General features: G+C 41.0%; 1 protein-coding gene across 5 annotated transcripts in view; it reads right to left on the reverse strand.

Moving 5' to 3' along the window:
* The window catches only part of PPM1A (protein phosphatase, Mg2+/Mn2+ dependent 1A), a 32897-nt gene extending 14396 nt beyond the window's left edge, over nt 1–18501 (reverse strand). For all 5 annotated transcript variants that reach the window (XM_015865753.3, XM_015865754.3, XM_015865751.3 and 2 more), the window contains exons 1-3: nt 18119–18501; nt 4252–5103; nt 2457–2574 (exon numbers count right to left, since the gene is read on the reverse strand). In XM_015865753.3, coding sequence (XP_015721239.2) covers nt 2457–2574; nt 4252–5085 — 952 coding nt within the window. In that variant the 5' untranslated portion in view covers nt 5086–5103; nt 18119–18501. The remainder of the gene's footprint in view (nt 1–2456; nt 2575–4251; nt 5104–18118) is intronic.
* Between the last annotated feature and the right edge of the window lie 6530 nt (nt 18502–25031).

The raw sequence follows: 25031 nt of genomic DNA on the forward strand, positions 1-25031 counted from the left end.
TTGCACTACTTCTTAGCAGTGTAAGAATATATCCTAGGCTAGAATATGACTGGGAAGAATGCACGTTATTAGCAAGCATCAAATCTCATCACCTGTTGAGACTACACTGAGTACTGAAGTGCATAAAAATATGATTTATGCATTTTCACCAGGTTTCCGTTTTAATGAATTTTAATTTTAAGCTGGTATTATAAGTTAGTAAGAGAACTCTGGAAGTCTAGAAGTAGTCCTTACATTTTCTATTTCCTTCAGCTACAAATCAGGCTTTTAAAGTCAAGCATTATCATTCCTAAAGCATCTTAATGAGAAATCATTACTGTAGTGTTGAACATTTCAGGTAGCACAGCAGTTCTACCTTGCAAGCTAATTCTGTATGGTCCATTTCCAGTAAGAAACAATGTAATTGCACCAGAATCAAGTTAACTGTAACAACTGTCACCTGCTCTTGAAGCTCTGCCTTAGTTCAGCCTTTCAGCCACCCTCCTCAGTCGGAGCTAAAAGTGGAAGTCCTGTCTACAGCTGATATAAATCAGTGTAGGGTTGAATAGTGTTCACTACATAATCATAAATTTAAATAACAGTTTTGTGCAACAAGAGACAAAAGTTTGAGGACAACACTAAAAAGAAGTAAATACCCTTGAGGGGAAGTACAAATCATTTCCTCAAGTAGCTCAGACAACTTGTCATTAAATTAGTATTAAAGTGCTTTGTAACTACATACAGAATCTGTTTGCTTCCATCCAAGTATGACACTTCACTCATTACTATTTTCTATTTGTTTAAATGGAAAGAACTGGAGCCAAATTCATTGTATGTACCACAAACACATGCAGATCCAGTGTAAGATTCTTCATTTACTGAGGTGTCTGTACAAAATGTTAACTTTCCCCACTGTTAATAATCTAGGAAATACAGTGGCCATAACTTGAAGATACCTTCATACTGCATGTAACGGGTTTGTCTGAGCTAAGGCATGAAGGCAATACTTGCCCAGATTAGAAAGAGTTAGCATGCTGTAAATTAATGTGTGACTTCACAGCATACTTGCTCTTCAGCAGTTCTGTGAGTGGGCCCTACATAATGATCTCTTCAAATGCCTGCTGCTCACTGCTCTGAAATGGAGAAAGCTATCTGACACTTAACTCATGCAGTTCTGCCATACAGATACTCCTGATACATGGCCAAATAAATCCACACTAGTGCTTGGTGTGCATCAACCTTTCCTATTAGGAAAAAGTTAGAGCATTTTTTCTGGTTTGATCCATCTGGTCAATTGTGTTCAGAGGCACAATGACTGTACTTTGCCACAACCTTGGGGACAAGGTCTTTGAAACAGGCAACTCCTTCCTTAAGGAGCACTTACACCAGTAGTAAGTGCTTTGAACTTCATGTTAATGTATCTGAACCCAGAATTCCCATGTAGACAAGTCCTTTGTGAAACTTACGAAGCTGCACTTTCTATTACCTTCGTGCAAGTTAAGGAGGAAAAAAGTGCACAATATATTCCTGTAACATATTAATCACTGATACCATCGTTGCTAAGTACTCTGTGTACTGTGCTGTGTGTGCTGTTAAGGATTCTCACAGTATATATACATAACTAGACTGGTAACATACAGGTCTCAAAGAGTCCACTTCAAAAATAGACTTAGCCTATGCAAACAATGCATAAAGCAAGTCTTACGTTTCAGAAACAAAATCCAAGCTCTGTTCATCTTTGAAATATCAAAAGGCACAATAAAAGCCAGTTTTAATGAGAAATCTCTGAAATTAAATTGATTTTAAATACCACTTTCAGTTAGTCGATCCAAAACACCCACGACTTGCAGTTTCAGCTCAAAGTTTAAATCATCCAGAAATACAAATTTAAACAAAATTCTTTAGTTATTATCAAGGACATGCTCCCAGATTTCACTCATCGGGAATGCTTAACAATTAACTTTAGCAGACTTCTGATATACTTCCAAATAAATATACACGTCAGCAGGTGCCTTTAATGTAACAGTAATCAAGCTGTAATCATGTAATTAAATACTTTTATGGCTAATTTGCAGACAGAACTACATAGAAAAATGATATGCAAATTACCATCTTCGTAGACATTTTGCAAGATACACTATTTCAGTGTAACTCTGTGTAACAGGAACAATGATTTACTGGCCTGTAGTTATTGCTGTCAATGGACTCGTGAAGAGCAACTCATGAGCACAACTGAAAATTCTGTCATCCTGAACAATTTTCAGGGCAATGAGCTACTGCGCTTGCATAGCAGAATTCTGTCAGGTCAAACAGCAGGACTGTAAGAGTGCCTTTTTCAGAGATGTACACTAGATGGCCAACGGCACTTGACGGTCTATTAAAAAGCTTGCATGGATTAAGTTTAGTTGTTGCAAAGGGAAGGGGGCTGGGGGGTCTGTTTAGAAACAAAGTTACTTATTTTTTTTTAAATGATCCACCTTCTACTCTGCTTTCCAGGTACTTGTCCAACTCTGCCTCTCTTTTCACCGCCTCTGGTGATACCTTTGGTGCATTCGGAAAACAGATCAGTATCACACTCATGTTGTCTCGACTTCCCTGGTGGGAGAAAAAAAAAAAGAAAAGGTTTGAGAACACACGCACACACCAGACTGAAACCAAACCAAAGCATTTTACACACACACTCAAAAATTCAACTGTAGCATTGAGAATACAGACCCATTATCATTAGCCTTCACTTTCTCTTCCAAAATTCTAGTTGTTCATTCAGTAAAAAATACCATCAAGTCACTTTTTTTCCACCTTCATGCCTTGAAGACTATCTGGAATCAGTTACAGACAGCCCACTGTCTTTTCAAAATGATACTACTAATAAGTAATGTACAATTACAGTGTTGGGTTTCCTCTTGTTTTAAGCACTTTCCAATCATTTAAAGAAAACATGAAATACTTGATCAGTAAACAACACATTTACTGCTTAAAAGCAGAACACAGGAAGCTGCTGAAGTCAGACAGCACTTCTACTTAAGAACACTGCTACTGATCAGGGCTTTTTTTCCCCCTTTAAAAACAAGAAATAAAGAAATTACAGGTTATAGTATTGATTAAAAGACCAGCTGGATGGAGCTGTAGCCTTTACAAAAGCACTCTTTGAAATGGAAACATTTAGAACTTTGACTAAATGGTTAAATACAAACATGTTCTACTTAAGAAAATGTACTGCTTAGTTTGCTTTCAATACCCTTGTGCTCTTGTCTACAGACACGCATCTACGCTTAACAATTAAATGCACTGAAGTCAGTGAGATCAAGAACAAACAAGCATTTAAAATTGTCTATAGATAAACAAGAAAGTGCTGGCAGCTGGCTACTGCAAAATATACAGCATCCATAAGACAGTATTTATCCCATGGCATTTGTTTTCAAGACTAGCTGATAAAGTTGTAAACAAAAACATACACCTTATCAATCCTCTAACAGTGCTGGAAAGCAAATTTCTTTTTTTCCAAATGGGAACAATGACTTTGTCAGCCACATGGCATGAGCTGAGACACAGTCTTGCCTTGCAATAGTATAAGAAAAGCTGTGCATTTTACACTGTGACTTAGACCCTGTCTTTAGGGAACTAAGTGCTAAGTCAGGAAATTGAATATTTCAAATCTCTTAACTGTGTCATCCTACAGTTTATTAAAACAAGGTGGAAAGTCACTGCAGAAAATTGCAGAGATTTGTTTAACAAAACAGTGCTAGTTTCACAGCCATACGACAACAGAGAATGAGAAGTACAGTCATTAAACCAGAACAAAACCTGATTCAGGAAGTCAGATTTTCATTTGTCAAGACAAGACTTTGAACTGTAAGATATGAATCTAAGAGTTGAATCACTCTGTATTCATCTTGACATGACTGTGGCAGTAACGTTACTATACGGTCAGGAGAGAAAGGGAAAGCTTATTTTCTACACTGATTAAAAGTTGAGGTTTTGTAAAGTACACTGTGAACCAAAAAAGGACAGTTATGGTCCCTTGCTTTCCCATAAGCTTCTAGTTTCTCATGTATCACAACATATCTGTACATGACTTTCAACTCTTAAAAGGTACCAAGAAATCCATGCTGTTTTTGTTGCGTGCTTATTTACCCATCATTGCCATTTCTCTGATAATTATAGTAGTTATTTACTAACATAAAACATAATTATAGAGCGGTATCAAAACATTAACTTGATTATAAACTTCTAATAGCAAAAACACAAACTTGTCCTCTCAAGCCTTGCTACCTTGTACAAGCAGGTGTCAACTATCTCATTGCAAACTTTCTCAAGGTCATCAGTGACTTCAAGTCTGGATCTTACAAAGTCACAGAGCTCTTCGTTTCCCATAACATCCCAGATACCATCGCAAGCCAGTATGATGAACTGATCATCTTCTTCTGATCTCTCAATTTCATAAACTTCAGGCTCTGGTGAGACTAGCTGCTCTGTAGGACCCTTCCCATGGACACATTTGTAATCAAAGTCCCCAAGTGCCCTTGAAACAGCAAGAGAGCCATTCACGCGCTGAATCATGACAGAGCCTCCTGCATTCTGTATACGCTCTTTCTCCAATGGGTTGCTTGGTTTGTGATCCTGTGTGAAGAAGTGAACCTTCCTGTTTCTACAAAGTAAACCTCTTGAGTCTCCACAGTTGATGAAGTATGTATGTTGGGGAGAAATCATGACGCCCACAGCTGTTGACCCACTTCTGTCTGCACCATGTTTCTTCTCAGAGATGACTCTCATGTGTTCATCAATTTGCAGAAAACCTGTTCTGATGCCACTCTTTACACTTTCCACAGATGGTGGCCCATCTGGCCCTTTAAAATCCTGGTTGCTTGTGATGTGATCTAATAAATGCTCACAGCAGTACTTGGCAACCTGTGATCCAGCGTGCCCATCATATACAGCAAAAAATGACCATCCATCAAGTCCATTTGGCAAACCAATCACAGCTGTATGTGCATCCTCCATTTCGACTCGCCAGCCTTGCATACTACTCAGCCCATAACGAAGCCCGTTCCCTTGCCCTTGGGCATTATGCTTCTCCATCTTTGGCTTGTCTAAAAATGCTCCCATGATGACTTTCCTTCAGGTCTAAAAGGAAAGAGAAAAGGGTTATTAAGATGATCTAGAACCTAAGAAATAAGAAGTAATTATGCGATTAGAAACTTTCCTCCCCTCTCCCCTACAAAAGTAAAATTGTCATTGCTTTAGTCTAAATTAAACAAGGACATTGCTACTAGCTGTTATTTCCAGGACAGCGGCATTGCTTAGGTCCCTACTGCCAGGCCATGAAGTCCTCTTCAACTTCTGGTTTTCCGATGGTAGCATGGAAATGAAAGGAAAATCATCAGGTTTTACTCTGGAGGATAAGGTTTTGCTTTCGTTTGGTTAAAGCAGGTAAAGTGACCTGATGATGAGTGTGAGCCTGCATTAAAAATAGAGGCAATCTGGACAACTAGGAGCAAGACACAGAAGGAAGAGAGCATCTGTCCCTTCAGGCAGCAGCAAGCCATTAGGATGGCTCAGCCATCTCATAAAAGTTCATCCTTAGATTCCCAGTTAAATCACATAGCAAGCTTCTCAGATGTCTACGCAGCAGATTTACTTAAAACCTTAACGTATGCATGCTTTGGTGAAAGACAACTACCCCTGACAAGTTTAAAGAAACCTGTTTGGAAATAAAATCACATATACTCTCAGTTCACACTTCTTTTGTTTTCAAGCCAGACCAACGAACTGCACACCCTGTCTTCCTCCAATTGAAACCATTGGGACGCAATGCAGCAAATATTCATGCTTAAGAGATGAAGAATTACATTTGCAGGCAGCAGAAGTGGACCGGTTGATCTTCATGGCTTTCACACCATGCCCATTAACCCACCCTTCTAATCCACATCAGTTCATTTGTGCATTCATTACATATTTTAAAAAAAAAAAAAAGTACATAAAATAGGTGGCACATTTTACATACTTGCAAATTCAGCAAGCACTGAAGAGTGTGCAAATTGCTGTTACACAACACTAGGTAAGGGAATAACAATAGAAGATTTTCAATTCAAAGATGTCAGACAGATCAACTGCAAGTCAAATCCCAGAGCAAGGTTTTACCCAAGGCTCCAGCTCAGCTGCTGCACTTGCAGAGGTTATTTTCTAGGGATTTTAGGTTTTAATGTGTATGTGAAATATATTAGATCAGTCTCCTACGTGATAACATTGTTTTTGATAACATTATTATTCTAACACATCCCCAGCTATATGTGTAACTCCATATTTTACAAAGCCTTTCAGCATGTCTCCTCCAACACATCATCAGCCTCTTAGAAACATCTGTATGTGTTAATAAAAACAGTCAAGAAATGTTTACATTTGATCTCACCACAACAGTAACTGAAATGTGAGGCAGAGGCTCTGCATGCACGCTCTTCTTGGTCACATGCACAAAACCAAAAGCCATACATTTCAGCTGTATAGATCAAGTGAACACAATACAATAATGCTCATGCAAACCATAACCAGCCAACAAAATAGGGCCAACAAGAATTGGTCTTGTATCCTAAGCACGTGCAGGAGGTTCACATCGCTGCAACTGCTAGGAAAGATGACTTACACAATTTTATCTTGCCATAAAGTTCTAATGGAGTCGGTGTGATCAAAATAATTACTGACTGCCGCCATAAATCAAATGGGGAATTACTTCACAGAATGTACTTCTTATACAGTGTCAGCAGCAGAATTTGAATGAATGTGATACTTTCATTGTTGAACAAATCATAAAACAGAATTCAAATCACTCTCCTTGATTTAGAGCTCAAAAAGCAGAGGGTTCCCAGGCATATACCACATTTTGTGAACTATTCTACATTGTTTTATTACTGTGTTTAAAAAACAACCAAACATGGAAATATTAAGAATAGGATACAGTTAATCTGACCACAAGCACTACTAAGCTTGGACTGGGAAAAGCAAATTTCCTTCTCATCTCCTGCATTAATAGGTGCCCAGAGCTGTGCTCTGTAAGTTGCTCGTCACTTTTTGTCATCTAAACCATGACTAAAAGAACCCCCAGACACATCATATGCAGCTCCAATAACTCATAGAGAACAGCTAGAACTCTTCAAAAATTCACAAGCCCACTCTCCATTTAAAATGAAGACGCCTTATCCCTTCCCAGGAGTGTGAGTTGTTGTTGTTCTTCTAAAATAAGTCTGGTAGGTGACTTGCTGACACGCATTTCCTCAAGGGTGTGAGCAACCCACCAGATGTGAATACAACCAGGCAGAAGGATAACTACAATATGGTCATGAAACTTTTACTTAGGAAATTATTCAGAGCCCACGGTGTAAAGTATTCCCCTCTTGAGAAGGATAGCAAGACACAGCAGTCATATTCCTTGCCATGCTTCAGGTAATTAATTTTCCAACCCTAACACCACCCTGTACCTCTCAGCATGTTTATGAGGGTGGATAGTGATTGGACAAAGGGGAATGGTTTTAAACTGAGACAGACAGGGGAGGTTTAGGTTAGATATTAGGAAGAGGTTTTTCACACAGGGTGGTGTCACACTGGAACATGTTGCCCAAGGAGGCTGTGGATGCCCCATCCCTGCAGGCATTCAAGGCCAGGCTGGATGTGGCTCTGGGCAGCCTGGGCTGCTGGTTGGTGACCCTGCACACAGCAGAGAGTTGGAACTGGATGATCAGTGTGGTCCTTTTCAACCCAGGCCATTCTACGATTCTATGAAGGCCAGACTTTCAAATTCCTTGTTACATCTGAATGGAGACAATAGTTTATCTGCAGGTAGAATGAATACAGCAAGCATTTAACTTTTCTGAACAAGAACAGAAATTCTGGAAGAATGTGAGCTTAATATGACCAATATGTGGCTACAACCTGAGTAATACAGTCTTTAAGCCATAACATTTATTTTTAGTTTTAAAAAAGGGAGGAAAAAAAAAAAACCACAAAGAAGCTAATGTAAGAAAGCTGTGTCTCCTTCCTACTAAAATAATAATCTTTCAGACCTGTTCTCAAGTCTGTATCCACACAGACATCTCTCACACATCACTGCCTACCTGAATCACCACTGTTCTACATATTCCTCCATGAAGATTTTCAAGCACAATACTGCTTGGAGTTGAAATGACACCTTAATTAAGCACACGCAACCCTGTATGCAAATCAGATTAACTTCCAGCAGAGCAAGCACCCAAGTTGCAGCATGACTTTGTTATGTAATAACACGAAAGACAGAACTCAAACCTGGAACAGACTGCATGCATGATTTGCAATAAAGCAGCAAACGAGGCTCAACTGAGTCTTCTCTTTCACATTTCTTCAGTCATTTCCATTAATAGGATCGCTTCTTTTTTAAACCCTTCCCCTCATCCTTCTTAACCCAGCTGCAGTTCTGTGAACAATCAGCAATAACAGTAGGAAATTAGAGCCTGACAGTGGGATATAGACTCATCCTCTGCTCTGGAGTCCTTGACTTTCAGGATGCCTGACTGACGTACAGAATGGAGCCAGATGGCCTTCCTAGCCCTACTAAAGCCAAAGGGAGGAGAAGATGTACTTTAATCCTGAATCTTACAGATGCATGTACAGGCAAACATACAACACCCACCGTCTTTTCTCAGAGGAGGAGGATTCTGAACGGGGTCTATAGCAGAATGATGTGTAGAACATGAGGTACAAAGTTCTCTTCTGAAGAGGTAAATGAAATACCATCAGATACTGCAACTAGTCACAGAATCACAGAATGACCCGGGTTGGAAGGGACCTCAAGGATCATGTAGTTCCAACCCCCCTGCCTGGCAGGGCCACCAAACATACACCTTTACTAGATCAGGTTGCCCAGGGCCCCATCCAACCTGGTCTTGAACACCTCCAAGGACGGGGCATCCACAACCTCCCTGGGCAGCCTGTTCCAGGGCCTAACCACTCTCCTAGTAAAGAATTTCCCCCTAACATCCAACCTAAATCTTCCCTCTTTCAACTTATAACCATTTCCCCTTGTCCTGCTATTGTCAGCCCTTTCGAAGAGTAGTCAACCAAACTCCATTTTTAACCTAAATCAACTTTAGGTTCACCACCTCGTTGTCTATGACTTCCATCAGTTCCCCCCTAAAAGAAAGAGCTTTCTGCAATCAAAGTTCCTAGATTTTAGCACCCAAACAATGATTAGATTAACTTCTGAATACGTACATATATCTTAACTGAGAATGGATTCTTTGCATAAATATGAATATGCATGCACTTATCCATGTGCATTTATGACAGCAAGCAAAGCACGACCTCTGAAATGCTGACTTTGTAGAGGTCAAACTGAAGGACAGCCTCTATAGCAAGTGCTTGAAAAATTCAAGCTGTAGCTTGCAGACAGAAAAGTGGGAGTACTGTACAGGCCTAGAAAAGAAAACGAACACAAGTAACAAAACCTTGGAGAAAACACAAGAGTATCAAAATTCAAAGGACTGCAGCATTAGAAACAAAGCTGAAACAATGAATGGAGCATGCTAAAGAGTCAGTAGCTAAAACCTTTGAAAACAGATGCAATTGGAGAACAGAGTGGCAAAGAAAAGGAGGGTAATTAGTATACCAGACCATGGACATCCATGGACAACCACAGATACACCGCTGGAATGCATGAAATCCCTTTGCCCCTTCATTTGTCTCTCAAATTACACTATTCAGTCAGCACAACTATATTGCCTCCTGATACATGAGAAAGTAAATTTTACCTATGCTTATTTTCTTGAGGGTTCAAATGAAGATGTCTTACACTGTTCAAAAAGGATAGTTGATATAACTCTGTATATCCCTGTAAAAACACTATTTTTCCAAAGAACACTGACTGGAGCGTCTTATCCAAGAAACACCAATTACCCACCATCTGAAATTTGTACTTTAACGATATATAATTTAACAATCCTTTTAAAACAATGTTTGAATTGTATTTCTTCCACTTGGATAAGCTGCTTATACGAACCACACTGAAGCTGGAGCTATTTGTTCTAACTAAGCCAAGAAGTGTCCCCACACTTCAATTTCCTGGAACAATTCTCCAAGTGACATTATGCCCCGTATTCTGGAATGAGCACACAAAGAAAGATTACAATCTTTACTTAAGCTACACAGAAAGGACACAGAAGAAGTCACCAAATCATACACACTGCTATTGAATAGAAAAGGGGCATTTGATCCTTTCAGCTCCAACCTGATTTGTGGCACTTCTCCCCTGCCTTAAGCGGGCAGGATGCAGTCAGCACGTCAGTGTGCAAATATGGAACCATTTCCCAAGTTAGCTCCTGCTGAATGAAAAACGAGTATGTACTGGATGCACCAAATCAATTAACATTACCAAATAACATGCCAGAGGATCAGAAGAATGACTAAAATAAAACAGAACACGTGGATGAGGAGACATAATTACACCACAGTCATGGGCTGAATGAAGTCATGAAAAAGCTTTATGCCAATGAAACTATTTCAGAACTACTGAAGGCTGTACGATGAGTTTCTGGCATTCACGGCTCACAAACATCAATAAAGCACTGAAAATCTGAGCTGATGCTTCTGAATGTGTACTTTCAAATGCGGGAATAGATGGTCGATTCAGAGATGTGAATTGTCTCTGAAAAAGAAGCAGGACAAGAAATAAAACACAGAAATAGGGCTATTTCAGCCAACAAGGAATAACGCTATTTCCCCATCAGAATACTTTCTCCTCAGAGATTAAACTGTAGACTGTGTTAAATTTCGGTAAGATAACTGCAGATAGGAAGATGTGAGTAGAAACTTCCCATTGAGTTAAGAACATTAATGATTATTTTGTGTCAGGACAGATGTTGTTGCTACGCTATGGCATATGGTGGGAAAGCAGAAGGCAGGCAGCTGGAAAGGTTAATGTGATGAAAAGGAAAGAAAAAGCCAAACTCCAAAGTTCTTAGAAAAAGAACATCACAGGCGAGGAAATCCAGCCATCTTCTGTCGTTATCTACCATTTCTCCAGACAATGGAGCCTGTCCCAGGGTTCAAGTAGGAGCTGTTACAATACCCATGTACCCAAACTCCCTCAGAAGTTGTATGTAACCTGGTTTTCTACAAAGAAAGTCCTGAATATGGAAAAAAAAAAAAAACAACCCCGAAGCAGTTTACCTTACAAATCACTCCTGCGTTCATTATGAAAGACTGACATAGCTTCAAGATTTTGTTATGGAATTATTTTTCACTCTAGTCACTTGCTGAAGAAAATAACTCCTTCTCAGTATCACCTGGACCACTGCTGGGAATAGAATAATCACTGAATTGATTTTGAGAGGAGATACAACTTGCAGCCACAAATCCAGGCGCACATCACGATCCAAGCACAACTACCACTCTCAGAACACAATTAAGGGAATAATTCTTGGCCCAGAGAGAATTCTTACTTCCTTCTAAATGTTTGTGCTACAAAACGGAGATAGGAGAACATGAAAAGCACGAGGTGGCATTATCAAAGAACAAGCAGACCAATCGCTGTGAGAAATTGCGTAGACAACCCAAATGGCATTTGCAAGAACTCTGGAAAAAAAAAAATCAATGAAGCAGTTCTGCATAAATTCACAGGCTGCTGCCTGAACTGCTGGAGAAGGATAAAAACCCCAAGGTTTAAAGACATTAATAAGCAGAAAACACCCCCTGTATGGCGTTTAGCTGCAGCACCTTTATGGTTATTTCTCATTTTTCAATGAGTTCTTTTTAAAGAAAAGCGTTGGAAGATAAACAAAAGGCACCCATTTAAGGCACAGAGATTAAACAACCGCTTTGTTAACAGCACACAAACTCCTGCAGCCCACAGCCAAAATTCAAAGCCCCACTGAGGAAAGCACTGTAGAAAGGAACTGTGAGATCCAAGGAAGCGACATTCTATGTGAGACAGGAGTCAGGAGAAAGAAAAGCCCTATTTCACTTTATACAGCAATCAAAGAAATGCAGCAAGACCCATCGTTTATAAAGAGCAGAGCAAAAAAGTGAAAATAATTCCAACCAAATCAGAGATTTCATAGGAAGAGCACACAGTGTTACGTGGTTACAGCAATAGAACCATGCACAGCACTGCAGCTTCACAAGAATAAAACCACATACAGGGGAGCTGGGGGAGGGAAGAGAAAAAGGCAGCATGCAGAAAAATAGGCTGTCATACAAATCAAACTGTAATTCCTCCAGTATTTATAACAACAACAGAGCATCACCACTGTCACCTACCACCACCATGAGGAATATTACCCCATTCCTATACACTGCGGGCCTAACATTCAGTTCTTACTTGGGTACAAATAACCCACCGCAAGTCCAAGAATTGAACAGATCTGAACGTATCAAGCGCTTCAAGTAACAGCTGAATGAAACTGTTCTATAAACTTCATTCTTTCGATCTCTCATTCACAGCTTGAAGTCTCAGCATCTTTGTTCCCTGCTAGTATTACCAACTAAACAGTACTCGCTATTTACAGAAAGATATATTGAAGATTTATAGAGGAATGTTTTCTTTAGTGGAAGAACCACCACTATTTCACTGCTATTTCTGAGTCAGAAAGAAAACAAAACGCAACAAAAAAGCATTTGTTTTCATCAACTTCAGCTAACCCCATTCAGAACAAGCAGAGGGTTTGAGTTCAGCCCATGCCACCATTACCCAAAAGAGGAAAGTGAAATTCTTGGGTAGCTGAACAGCTCATCGGAGGCTGACAGTCATTTAAAGGACACCACAACACCAAACACATCCATTGAAGCACTCCTAAAATGCAGCAAAACAAACCTACACACACACACGATGAAATGGTTTCCTACTCAGGAAACCAGCACTTTGTTTTCGTTTATAGTTCACGTCGTGCAGTGCTGCCAGTTGTGGTTATGTAAATGGAAGGGCAAGCCCTGCAGAATCCCACCATTTCTCTGTCATGGATGCCGTTGCCATGTTTAACCGATACCTTCACCACAAAGAACATCGTGTTATCATTGTTGTACACAGCACAAAGAAAATGATTAAATGCACTGAATCATTACAACATTTCCTCCTGAATTTCCAGCCCTTGTACCTCAAGTTGTACACGATGATACTCATCTCGTGATCAGAAGACGTTTCCATCAGGGCCATAAGTTTTCCTGCAGAGCCAAGTGCTCGATATTACGAAACAATTCAGTGTAAGGTGCCATTCTTCAGACTCTTAAATTTAGTGAGAAAGTATTTGTGGTTGCAACACAGCAACACTGCCACTATTGTGGTGAGGAGACATGAAAAGCAGCACACGAGACTTCAAACCTGCTGACTACACATGGGAGTAAAATGGGAATAAAATAGGAAATGTTCTGAAGTGCACAGCTGTAACCTGGCTTTGCTTGCAAGGAAATTACATCAAAACGATGCCAGAAGCACATTAAGATCTGGAAGTCAAATCCTCAAAGCTTAGGAAAAGCTGCAGTTTGGTATCTGCACACGCAGAGAGCTTTTATTTGACAAAGCCATTTTGCCCTCACATCCTCAGCATTCCTCTCTCATTAAAAGGACAGTAAATGAGTGCTAGAATAAAGGCATTTTCCCCCAAAGTTTATTTCAAAAAAGAAAATGAAATCCAAGGAAAAACAAAAGTCAATTGTAGCCTTTCCATGCAGACAAGAACTTCCAGGACAGCAGGCTTTCCTCTGAGAGCCCAGCACCCACCAAGCTCAGCTCTGGCGCTGTCAGTGCAGCCAGAACTAAAGGGTTACCTGTGATGGACGAGGCTCTCCTGAACCCAAACCTGAGCTCGCTGCAGTCTGAAATACCCTGCCACTGAACCGGGGTGCTGAGGAATTCATGTGCTCTTCAGAAGTTTAAGCAGTGTGAAGATCAGTATTTCCTAAGCTTAGCAGGCCTGGACTGACAGCCTCAGAACAGCTCTGTACAGACAGAGGCTGTAGTGGATCTATAGGAAGGGTCTATCCAAATCTTACTGTATTTATTAGGAAAGAAACTGATTATCTCTTAACACAGTGTCCTACAATGTAAAACTTAACTATTTTACCTCCCTACGTTTCTCTGCATTCTGAATCACTTGGTTGGTTTTATATAACTTAGCAGACAAGTGGTGAACTCCTTCTAATCATCTCCAAACACGAACAGCTTAGGCACAGATTACACAGCTTCTGTGGCTGCTGATTTTTAGGGTATTCCCTTAATCTAAAGCCAGCTGAGTGTTATGCACAAACAGCCACAATACGTGGCCATGGAGAACTCAGACTGCCATGCAAACTCCATACCAGGAGTACAGACAGTGTCAATGTTAAGCGTAGCTACAGAAAATCTTTCAAGTCACAGTTGAGACCCAAAGATGAAAGCACATTTCATCCCCTGGGTCACAACCCAGTAAGGCACGTAAGTATGAGTTACATCACACATCCAAGCAGCCCCACATAATTCAGCTGCACATTGCGTATCAGTGTAAGCACATTGAAGTGCTTTGCTTTATTTAAACTGCAGCTATCAGAACACAGTCACATTATACTTGAGTTTCTCAGGTTTACAAGTGATTTTCCTGGAAGATTTAGGACCTATTTTTTTTAATCCATTAAAATATTCTCACCTGAACCAAGAACTGAGGTGTTAGCAGTCAACAAAGTAATGGACTTTCTCCTTTATGTGCAAACTTTTAGCATTTCTCCAAATTTCAATACTGAAACCTGATCAGCCAGCTTTGTTTTACCTTCATATTAGTCCTAACATGCTCCTTTGCTAATATACTGTTCTAAAGTTTACACTCCAAACAGCAGAAGCCTACTTCAATGGTATGATTTATAGATGGAGGAAGTGTTTATTCTGTTGGTTTGGTCACATCTGAACACCTTTTTAGAAGAGCTGTTAAAAAAAAAAGCAACAAAACAGAGCAAATGTTTGATATATTTATAAACACACTTTGTTCTGCAGACTCTGGTAGCAAGCTGAAATAACCATTAGTTAATTTTACTGGTATGTGAAAACAACAACAAAAAAAATATTAAATGAACACCCGGTTAAACAAAGGCCTGTTGAGCTTAAACACACACAGAAACACAAAAACAGACTTGACAGATACCTTGAACTTAGCGTGGCTTAATAAAAGCACAGCTTGGCAGATAGACGTACAGCCAGGCCAACCTTCCAGCACTGGTTTCACACCTACAGCCCTCAGCAGGACACCACCTCTATCCAGGAACAAAAAGCAGCACACCCCCTCAATTATCACGGTATCTCACTTGTTCTCCTATCACAATTTTCTTCCTAGCCTCAAAGATTTAAATGATTCGCTCTAACAGTATTAAGTCTTAATAAATATGAAGTTCCTTCACAGATGGGAAAGGAAGCAACAAGAAGCCCCAAGGAGGTAATGCTGCCCTCACAGATCCATACCACCTATTTGATATTCATACCACCACATCATGGCTCAAATACATGAATTCTTTCTAAACAGCTCAAATTTTAGCTAAGTTCACTCCTTATCCTACTACTTTTAACTGAAATATGGATCATATGACAAACACAAGCGACACCAATTAAGAATCCAGCAACAAACCTACATTCAGAAATAGCTTAATTTCCAAAAGAAGAAATCTGACCGATGTTTAATCATCTAAGAAGAGCCACAGATTATATATATATAGATATAGATCGAGGAAAGGAGTGAGACATGGTTTAAGAGAAAGGAGGAGCAACAGTCGCAATAGCACAGTATGCAATAGCAGCAAGGCACGTTGCATAGCTCAGGTGTAGCTCTGCTAAGCTGCTGTTGTCTTGACTTCAAACAATATTATTCAAGCCTTATTAAAATGAGTTGCAGGTCTGCAGAGACAAAACAAATCTAGTTATTTTGCAGAACTTCCCATTCCAAAATTTGCTTGTTTGTAAATAACTTGTAATTATGTAAATGCACTTTGACATTAGCACTGGCTAATGTTTCTACATGAGCATCAGAGCATGTAATGACAAAACCAATATCAAAGTCGATATTTTAGTATGAAATGTGCTATTCTTAAATTACCTACATTTAGGTCATTAAGTGAAAGTAGTTCCTTTAAATTCCTAGTTCCACTCTAAAGGGACAAGTGCAATCAGATCTCATATTGACAGCTGCATTCAAAACCATACCAGTTACATAAGTTTGCAAATCACACTGTGCCAAAGTACCTAAGCTTTTTAACGACAGTTCTTCAAACGCTCTCTCAGCACGAGTGACTCAACTTCACCATATAAAACGCGCTCCAGATAAGAAGCAACCAGCTTGGTTTTATAGAAAAGGCTTTTTTTGTCTTCTGCTTTAATTCAAATTGCACCAAGTGAGCTCGGCTTGTTTAGACCTGCAAGCTTTGCCATTCCTTTGGCACTTCCATCTCTCCTCCTTGTTTCCAAAGTCTCTCAAGCTTAATTCCAGACAGCTAAGGAAGCACTTGGAAAACAGGTAGAGTTTTCTACTGCACCTCAATGAGAAACGTTTACCAGAAGACAACTAAAGGACTAAACGTATTGGCCAGAGCTAAGCTGTGCCTACCCTCTAGCAAAACACCCTTCCATCTGAAGACAGCGAGAGCACAGACCAGATGTCTCCAGTACAAACTACAGTTAGCAGAGGGTTTCATCAGATAAATGTGACTGTGAGGAAATTAGTAATTGGCATAATGCATCAGCAAGACTTTTACTTTTAGAGCAGCCCCATGTACAAAACGCACGCCCAGGAAGACAGGCCTGGAGGGAAAAGGTCTGAGAGCAGCTCTCCCTGCCCTGGTGAGAGATGGCTGGTACACCTAGCACAGCTATTCTTCTTCACTATCTCTCCTTTGATCACACAGGGAAGGAGTACAACTTCCTTGACCCATGTTTTCCTCCACCCCTTCCCTGTCTCTGATCTTATTCATAGAAAACCTAGGAATAGTATCAAAAGAAAAGCTGTCGGAGAAGAAACGTGGGTAGAACTTGCACAATTAATGCCTGTTAATTTGGCAATTCACACAGGGTCGTGAGCACAGCAGTTACCTTTAATTTCATGGGGGGCTTCATGAATCCTTCAGCAGCCACCTGGGCACTGAAGCAGTACGTGTAGAGAATAAGCAAAAGGTCACACTGATCCTATCTGCAAAGTAAGTTCCTAGAATCACAAGGGTTAGAACTTCTCTGCTTCACAAGATGATTCTACTTACTCTGTCATTATCCATCATGATCTATGGAAAATCGCCTACCACCAAAGAGGACAGAGCTAAAGCCTGTTGCTCACAGGATTTCATTTAAGACTGCCATCTGCTTCAAAGGAGGAAAATAATTCTTCAGCGTGACACACGCAGCCTTATGGTGACCACACAACCACCATTTCCTCATCTGACAAAAGGTACGGCGCAAAACTAAGTTCCTCACGAGCACTAGGTGGTTTTGCAACAGCAGGATTTTGCCATACCCGTGGCACGGCACTGAAACATTTCAACGTGCGCAAAACAAACACGCAGATATCTACGAGATGCCTACGAAATAGGTTCTGAAACGACGACCCAGCCCTGTGCCTTCCTCAGTCCAAGGCAAGGCCGGAGGCTGGATGTAGCTCTGGAGCGGAGCTTCGTAGCACCGCACAACTTTCAGCTGCGAAGGCTCCATCTCCGCAGCCACACCGCAACCTTTGCTCACACGACGTCGCTTCCAAAGGCGGTGAAATAAACCTCCTTCAAAGTTTAAAACGCCCTAAAGGCGCCGCCGAGGGGAACCCACCCGCCGCATCACGGCAGCGCTCGGGGAGCGCCCGATGCTCCGACCCTCGCTGTAGGGTGGGGTGCTTTATAAATAGATGCGTGCTTTTTTTTTCCCCCCTCTCTCTATTCCCCTCCCAGCGCCGTGCCTCAAGCATTTGGGTGGCGATGGGAGAGGAGGAGGCTGTTTATAGCCATTATTAAATGAACTCTGAAGCGGCCCAGGGAGGGGGGAGGAGAGGAGAGGGCAGCGCGCTGCTACCTGCGCCAGGCCGCCGCCTGCGCCCCAAGCCCAGCGCCCAGCCGCACTCAGGGCCCCTCAGGTCGCCCCCCCACCCGGGATGGCGCCTCACCGCCCCCCTCAGCCCGGCCCCGCACCACTTACCCCCTCCGGGCCGCGGCGGGGACGGCACCGGCTGCGGCGGCGAGGCACGGCCGCGCTCCCGGCGGTGTGTCGGGAGGGGAAGGGGGGGAGAGCAGGGGAGGAGGAGGAGGATGAGGAAGGGGGGGGCGGCCTCGCCTCAGTTCATTCACAGGCGGCGGCTGCCGAGGGCGGCTCGCTGCCCACGGGGAGCCCAGCGCTCATCTCGCCTCCCGCTCCGCTCCGCTCGGCCGCCGCCGACCCCCCCCCTCCTTGTCCCCGCTCCCCTCCCGAGCTCCGCGCCCACCCGCGCAGCGCCAACGAGCGTCTCCCCGCCGCGCTCGCGCACGCACTGCACAGCCACCGCCACCGCCTCCTCCTCGTCGCTTCTGCGCATGCGCCGAAAGAGCGGCGGGGAGGGGAGGGGGAGGCGGGAGCGCGCTCGTAGTACCCGGATGTTGGGGCTGCGAAGGTGGGGGCGGGGAGGTATTACATCACCCTGAGAGAGCGAACCGCGCATGCGCCGGGCGGGAGCTCGGGGGAGGTGACGTCATCTGAGCGCCGCCCCCAGCGCTGAGGGGAGAGATGTGGGCAGGGGGCTGAGGGGGGTCGGGTCATTCCTACACCTCACCCTGATGGTCATGGTGTGTGGATGCAGCCCAGGATACAGTTGGTTTTCTGTGCTGTGGGGACACACTGTTGGCTCATATGGTCCTTTTCTATGGGGCTGTGCTCTGCCCTCTCACCCCAAAAAGGAATGGTTGAAGTAGGTACTTAGTTAAAGAATCAGGAAGGTTGTTGAGGTGGTTTCTGTATTTGACAATAATACGGAGCTGTATGTGAAGGTTTCCCGTTGGAAAAGTGCTGGTTGTGCTTCTGCTGCCATTCCTGTAATGATCGGCACGGCTTTAATCTACATGTGCCAGCAGCAGGAGGCAGTTAATGGTGGATTAATTGAGGATTCTTGTACAGGCAAGGCCTATAGAAGCAGAGATGTAGAGGGCAAGGAAAGCTGAAATTAATGTAACAAAACTGCATGGTTGCAATGCTTCTCCAAAGGATGGAGTTACTGCGTTTCAGCATGACTTCAAAATCTGCAGTCCCCATTGCTGACTGGAGTGGAATGGTATGTTCAGACTCAGTCCTACAGTATTCGTTCTAGTCATGTTAGTGTGAGCATGAACAACACTCAGTAGCACTTGGTATTAACTCTTTCACTCCCTTAAGTTGCAGTGAAATACAATTGTTTTGTTTGGAGTAGGATTTGGATCAATAATCATCTAAATATCAAACATATTGGTGAACTAATGTCCAGGCTGCCTTGAATCAGTGGTGGAAATCAGGCACATACAGATAATCATTCCTTTCATGCTTACAATGGTGTCTAAAGCAGCTTGGTCAGTTTCCCTGCTGAAGGTGACTTTTCTCTCCTGCAGTTTCTCTGGATGTAGATGAAGGTGAGATGACAGCCCTGACAAGATTCTTAAATTTTCTGATGGCTCAAATTAATTATTTAGAGCTTGTCTAACGTAAATCTTTATACTCGTGTAAAGCTTGTAATAATCTTGAACTTGCCAGACACTTACGCTTGGCCCTACCTCATCACTTCTCCAGTGGGCTCTGCCTATTTTTAGAATGTAAAAGCCAGCAGGATGACTGTGCTGCAGGCTTTGCGTCTTCTTAGTACTGTTACTGCAACACCCTGGTGTAATGATGTCTGTAGGTACCTGCTGAGGCAGCTGTGCCATTGGGAACTCCATAAAATGCCAGTGCTGTAGCTATGATTAATAGTCACACGATGTTTAAGTCATCAAATGCACACACCATCCTATATCCAAACTGGATGTATCTGAAAGATGTCACAAAGACTATGAATGTTTGAAGAACACAGTATACAAAAGCCCTGTGCTCTTTAAGTGCAGCAGTTCTGATATGATTTACTTTCTGCTGGATTCTTGTAGGGGGCTAAACAAACTGACATGCTTTGCCTCCTCAGAGAAAAAACATACTCTCCATTTACAGGGTTTTCTGTTTGTTTTTGTTAATTAAAAAAAAAAACATTTTGTGAAAACAAAAACTTGTATTTTGCAGCCTACAAAATCATTATGGCATTGCAGTGTGGTTTTCTGATTCGTGCTTAACAAAAAGAAAGCATTTCTCACCGATTCTGTTCTTCTACTGAGAATTTACTGATGGGAGTAACATGCTGTTCTGGAAAATCAGCCAAAGTAAAGCACTGTGAGACTCAAATATCAACAGAGGGAAAACCATTTTTACTCTGAAAATTAATATGAAGGTTTATTATAGAATAGTTACTATTTTTCTCTCCTCTTTTTTTCTTCAGATCTTCATATTCTATTTATAGATTTCTAATTTGTCAGTACTCATCAGATATCACATTTGCAATGATATTCCAAATACAAATAAAAAGCATATTTTTAATATCTTTTCCATTATAGCTATTGATTGGTGCCTACTACTCAGTAAGGCAGGTGTAGGCTAATAAGTTATGTCACACCTGTGCTGGCTGGGAGGATTGTGCTGAGATATGGAACGTGGTTGGTTTTCCCTGCAAAACTTGGGTATGAAAAGCTTGGGAGCTGCAGCCTTGAGTAGGAAACCTGTATAATAAAGGTTTGTTATACAGGAAACCTGAATAATAAAGATTTGCTCTTGAAGATTATAATTCAGTTGCTCTGTAGAATATTTTCCAGATTTAATAGTAGCATTGGACAGGACTTTGGCAACTGACTGACTATATGAGCTTAAGAAGCCTTGTAACATTCCCTCAGTCTTCCTTTTCTTAGAATCTTGCTGGATGTGTCAGAGTGACAGCTGTGATTCTGAACCTTTTGTCCTTAGCTAGTACTAGTTTTCAGTGTACAACACAGTTTTTGAACTTCCTAAATGCTTTTTTTTGTTACATGATGTAAAGACCAGGTTTAAGCCTGGCTTAATGCACTGGAGTTGGAAGGGACCCTAAAAAGCCACTGCACCAAATTCATGATAGTAGGATGTAAATGATGGTCTCATTGAGATCACCTGCTTTACTCTTCAGCACAGAAACCGTGAAATGGCTTAAAGTGATATTAGTAAAAAACTGAAAGTGATTTAAAATGTATTAAATTCCCACGTGACAGGTCTTAAGCACAAATATTTTCCACGGTTCTTTTCAGTCTGAAGGGTTCATGCTTTATTGAATCCCCATTTGTCAGTGTACAAGATGTACAAGATGTTTTTGTTAGTTGCTGGAACTTGAATTTTCTAGAGGTAGTTTTATTTTTACCTGTAAGACAAACTGTGAGTTACCCAACAATCAGAATATTTTATCACCCAGGCTTTAGGCTATTTCATATATCGGATAGTTCTCCCGATTTAAAAATGTAAGGGTACATGTGAGTTGCTGTTCTCGTTTGCTATTAGTAGTCTGTGCATGAAGGCCTGTATCCTCACTGAAGTCAGTACAAAGCTTCCATTGACCTCAGTGTTGCAGGATCAAACCCTTAGTCATTAGCATGTTGTAAAAACGGCTGTTGTCTCAGTCAATTTCAATGGGCCTGGCTACAGTTGTTAGTTGTTTAACCTAAAAATTAGCTTAGCAATTACAGTTGAAACTACATGTCAGACTGTTGATACACAGGAATACATCATCCTGAGTCATCAGGGCTTCAATGATGCTCTTAGACTTTTATAATTATTAATGTTCAAGTGAGAGATTCTGAAATTGAATAAAGATTGGAATTTCCAGATGTGAAGGAGATTCATATTCTGTGAACTTTGCCTTATTAGTCCTTTTGTTCTATAAACAGCCGTATCTAGTTGCCTTCTTCACACAACCAAAAAGCTTACTTCTTCCTGCTCCCATTCACATAAGTCTGTTCAGTCAGTTGTCCCTTTCAACAAACAACACAACCTGAGGCACAGCTGGGAAAGTTCTTTTGTGCGTGTTTTAATTAGTTGCATCAAACTGCAGTTGATCTAAAACCAACATGTCAAAATCAAATAGCCAAGGTTTGGAGACTGTGCAATCTGAACATTGCTCGGTGTTCTGCAAGATGGGTTTGTAGAGTACCAAGGCTTCTGGAGAATCCAAGGTTTAAATGATATTCTGATTCATGCCATCTAGGCCCATTTTAATTGATAGCTTAACTGAGGTTTCACTTTAGTTTCATTACATAAGCGTAGACATGGTGTGTCTATAAGAAGTAAGACTTCATACTTACTGGCATAAAGGACATCATAAAAATAGACAAGAGATCAAAGCTACGTGTGATGATGACTTCTATTAATATCAGTTTCTCGCATTTTTATGACCACCCCCAGCCTCGTGCCAGTGTTATATTTCTTTGAGACGGAGCAGAAGAAAACATTAGCAAAGCAATAAAGGCAATTATTAAAAAATAAACCCACAACTCCATGTTGTTCAGTTCAAGCTCAGTTTCAGGAGAAACATATCAGAAAAAAAAAGATGATCTCATAAACTGGGACACATTAGTTTATGCTTGAGTTTTATTTTTTTGTAAAGCATTCAAGATATCCATTGCAAATAATGTGGTGCAGTTTCATATCAAAGTATTACTCACAACATAGACGGGACTTGGAGATGATCCAAATCTCCACCCTGCTGAGATGGGATTCTTCCTTCTCAGGGAATTTCAGTTCATCCAATAGATTAAGAAAGAGTCCAGCTACTTCTTAAGAGATTTGGTCATCTGATTTTTTTTAGGTGTTTGAAATACGATTGCTTTCTTGCTTGTTTTCATTCATTGCAGTCTGTCACCTATGTATTTATTTAGTATTTTATATTAGTATTTGAATTAGATTTGTGTGTATGAAAGATGTTTTTATCAATACATGTATTGATAAAACACTGTGTTTTTATCAATACATGTATTGAAAAACTTTTGTAAGGATAATCAAAATAATTGGTTAGTAGCTGACATTTAGCATGTTATATTCTAGTTCCCCCTTGTGTTGTCGTACCCTTGGTATGTGTTCAAAATAAATAATATAACCCTTTGTAAGAAACAAGGCACAGAAAAGGCAAAAAGCTTGGTTTATAATGATGAAGAAAAACAATTAGGTAAAAATGGGAAAGCATTGGTGATGCAAATTTGCAGCAGTCAGCTGAGTACTGGCTTGGAATCATTAGCTCACTCTGCAGAGGTCTCAAGGTTGCCATTCTGTGACATAAATTTCAATTAATTATGGACACAGTTTCAATATGAATGTAGCAGTTGACCTAAGCTGAACCCAAGTTAGATGAGAGGCTCATTACCAGTAATGGGAATTTTCCTGCAAGTGCAAACTGAAAAATGCAGTAACATACCTTCAGAGCACCAAGCAAACAATTCTCTTACTCATTCTCTAGGTAAAATCAGTGAACACTTAAAGATAATGGTTGTGGAATGTTTCATTCTCATCAACAGCAACCTACTGAGTAACCCATAGTGAACAAACAACACCCTGGTGCAGTTTTTAATGCTGTATTCAAAAATAAAACTTAAGATCTTTTCTGAAAAGAAACCTTAAAAGTGTTGAAGTCGATCCAATGCCTTTCAAGTTAAACTAAAGATTCCTACTGACTTCAGTGAGTCTGGATTGAGTTTAAATTTCTTATTTGCCCAGGGAAGCATTAGCACTGTCAAAATGACTTTCATCACTCTAAACTGGATTAACGATACAGTGGTCATTTAGCATGAAGTCATAGAATAATTGTGCTTGGAAGAGATTTCTGGAGGTTTTCTTGGAGGGAGTCCAATCCCCTCAGCTCAAAGCAGATCCTACAGGATGGGGTTGCTGAGGTCTTTGTCCATCTGAGGTCTGGGTATCCCTGAGGTTAGAAATTCCGCCTCTCTAGGTATGTGTTTCAGTGTTTCCAGTCAGAGTTTACTGTGCTGTGATTTTTGTCCGTTGCCTCTTGTCTCATCACTTTGTATTTCTGAGAAGAGTCTGGCTTTGTCTTCTCTGTATCCTCCTGTCACATAGTTGAAGGCGGCAATAAAATCTGCCCTTATCTTTCTCTTCTTACAGCTGAACAAAGCTAAATCTGTCTTCATCATGGTGCTCATCCACTGCACTTTCTCCTGCATGCTGAAGAATTTACTTATCCAGGAAGGACGGCAGGAGACTGCTTACATAACTTTTATTTAGGTTAGTATATTGCCCATTGCTCTGACATTTAAAATGCTTTCTGATGTCATTTAGAAACTCAGCTACTCAAAAGAAGATGTTACTGTCTTGTGACTTGCTGATCCTCTCTGGGTTGACACCTGTGCTGCCACACTGCTACAGAAGGCTGATCGATCTGCAACAAAGCAGCACATTGCTTGCTCTGAAGCTTAATGTCAAGTAAAAGTTGAATTCAGAAAGAGGAATGAGTGAAATATTCAGCAGATCAAATGTACATCTTGGATTTACGTTCCTACAGATTTGAATCAAAGCTTGTTGCAGCATAGCATCCTATACACTGCCAGAGAGGATCAGTGTCATCTTCCTCACAGAAACATCTGCCTGTTCCTGGGTAGCACAGGAATCTTTGTTTAGACATTGCTACTAGTCAGAGCAGTTTTAAAGCCAACTTTTTGTAGGGTTTTGTTATAGCAAATGACTGTTGGCAGTACTGAGTGCACCAAACTTTCCCAGCACCAGCAAGTCCTATATACTTCAGTTGGTTCACAAAGTGCAGTGCTCCAGTTTGATTCTCTGACATCCAAGGATTTTCTCAGATGAATAATTGTATCATTTCTGTCTTATTGTTTCACTGGAATAGAAGCTATTTGTCCACTGCATTTCCTTAGCTCTTTCTCCCCTTAGAAGCTGTACCATCTATGGAAGACTACTGTGATTTTTGCTAGACAGTGTACACAGAGAAAAAAAACCCACAAGTAGAATATACTTCTGGAACTCCTTACATAATACCGTCATTAAAATGCCA

The sequence above is a fragment of the Coturnix japonica genome, chromosome 5, assembly GCF_054131305.1.
Source record: "Coturnix japonica strain WE chromosome 5, WE-NBRP24, whole genome shotgun sequence".
Lineage (NCBI taxonomy): Eukaryota > Metazoa > Chordata > Aves > Galliformes > Phasianidae > Coturnix > Coturnix japonica.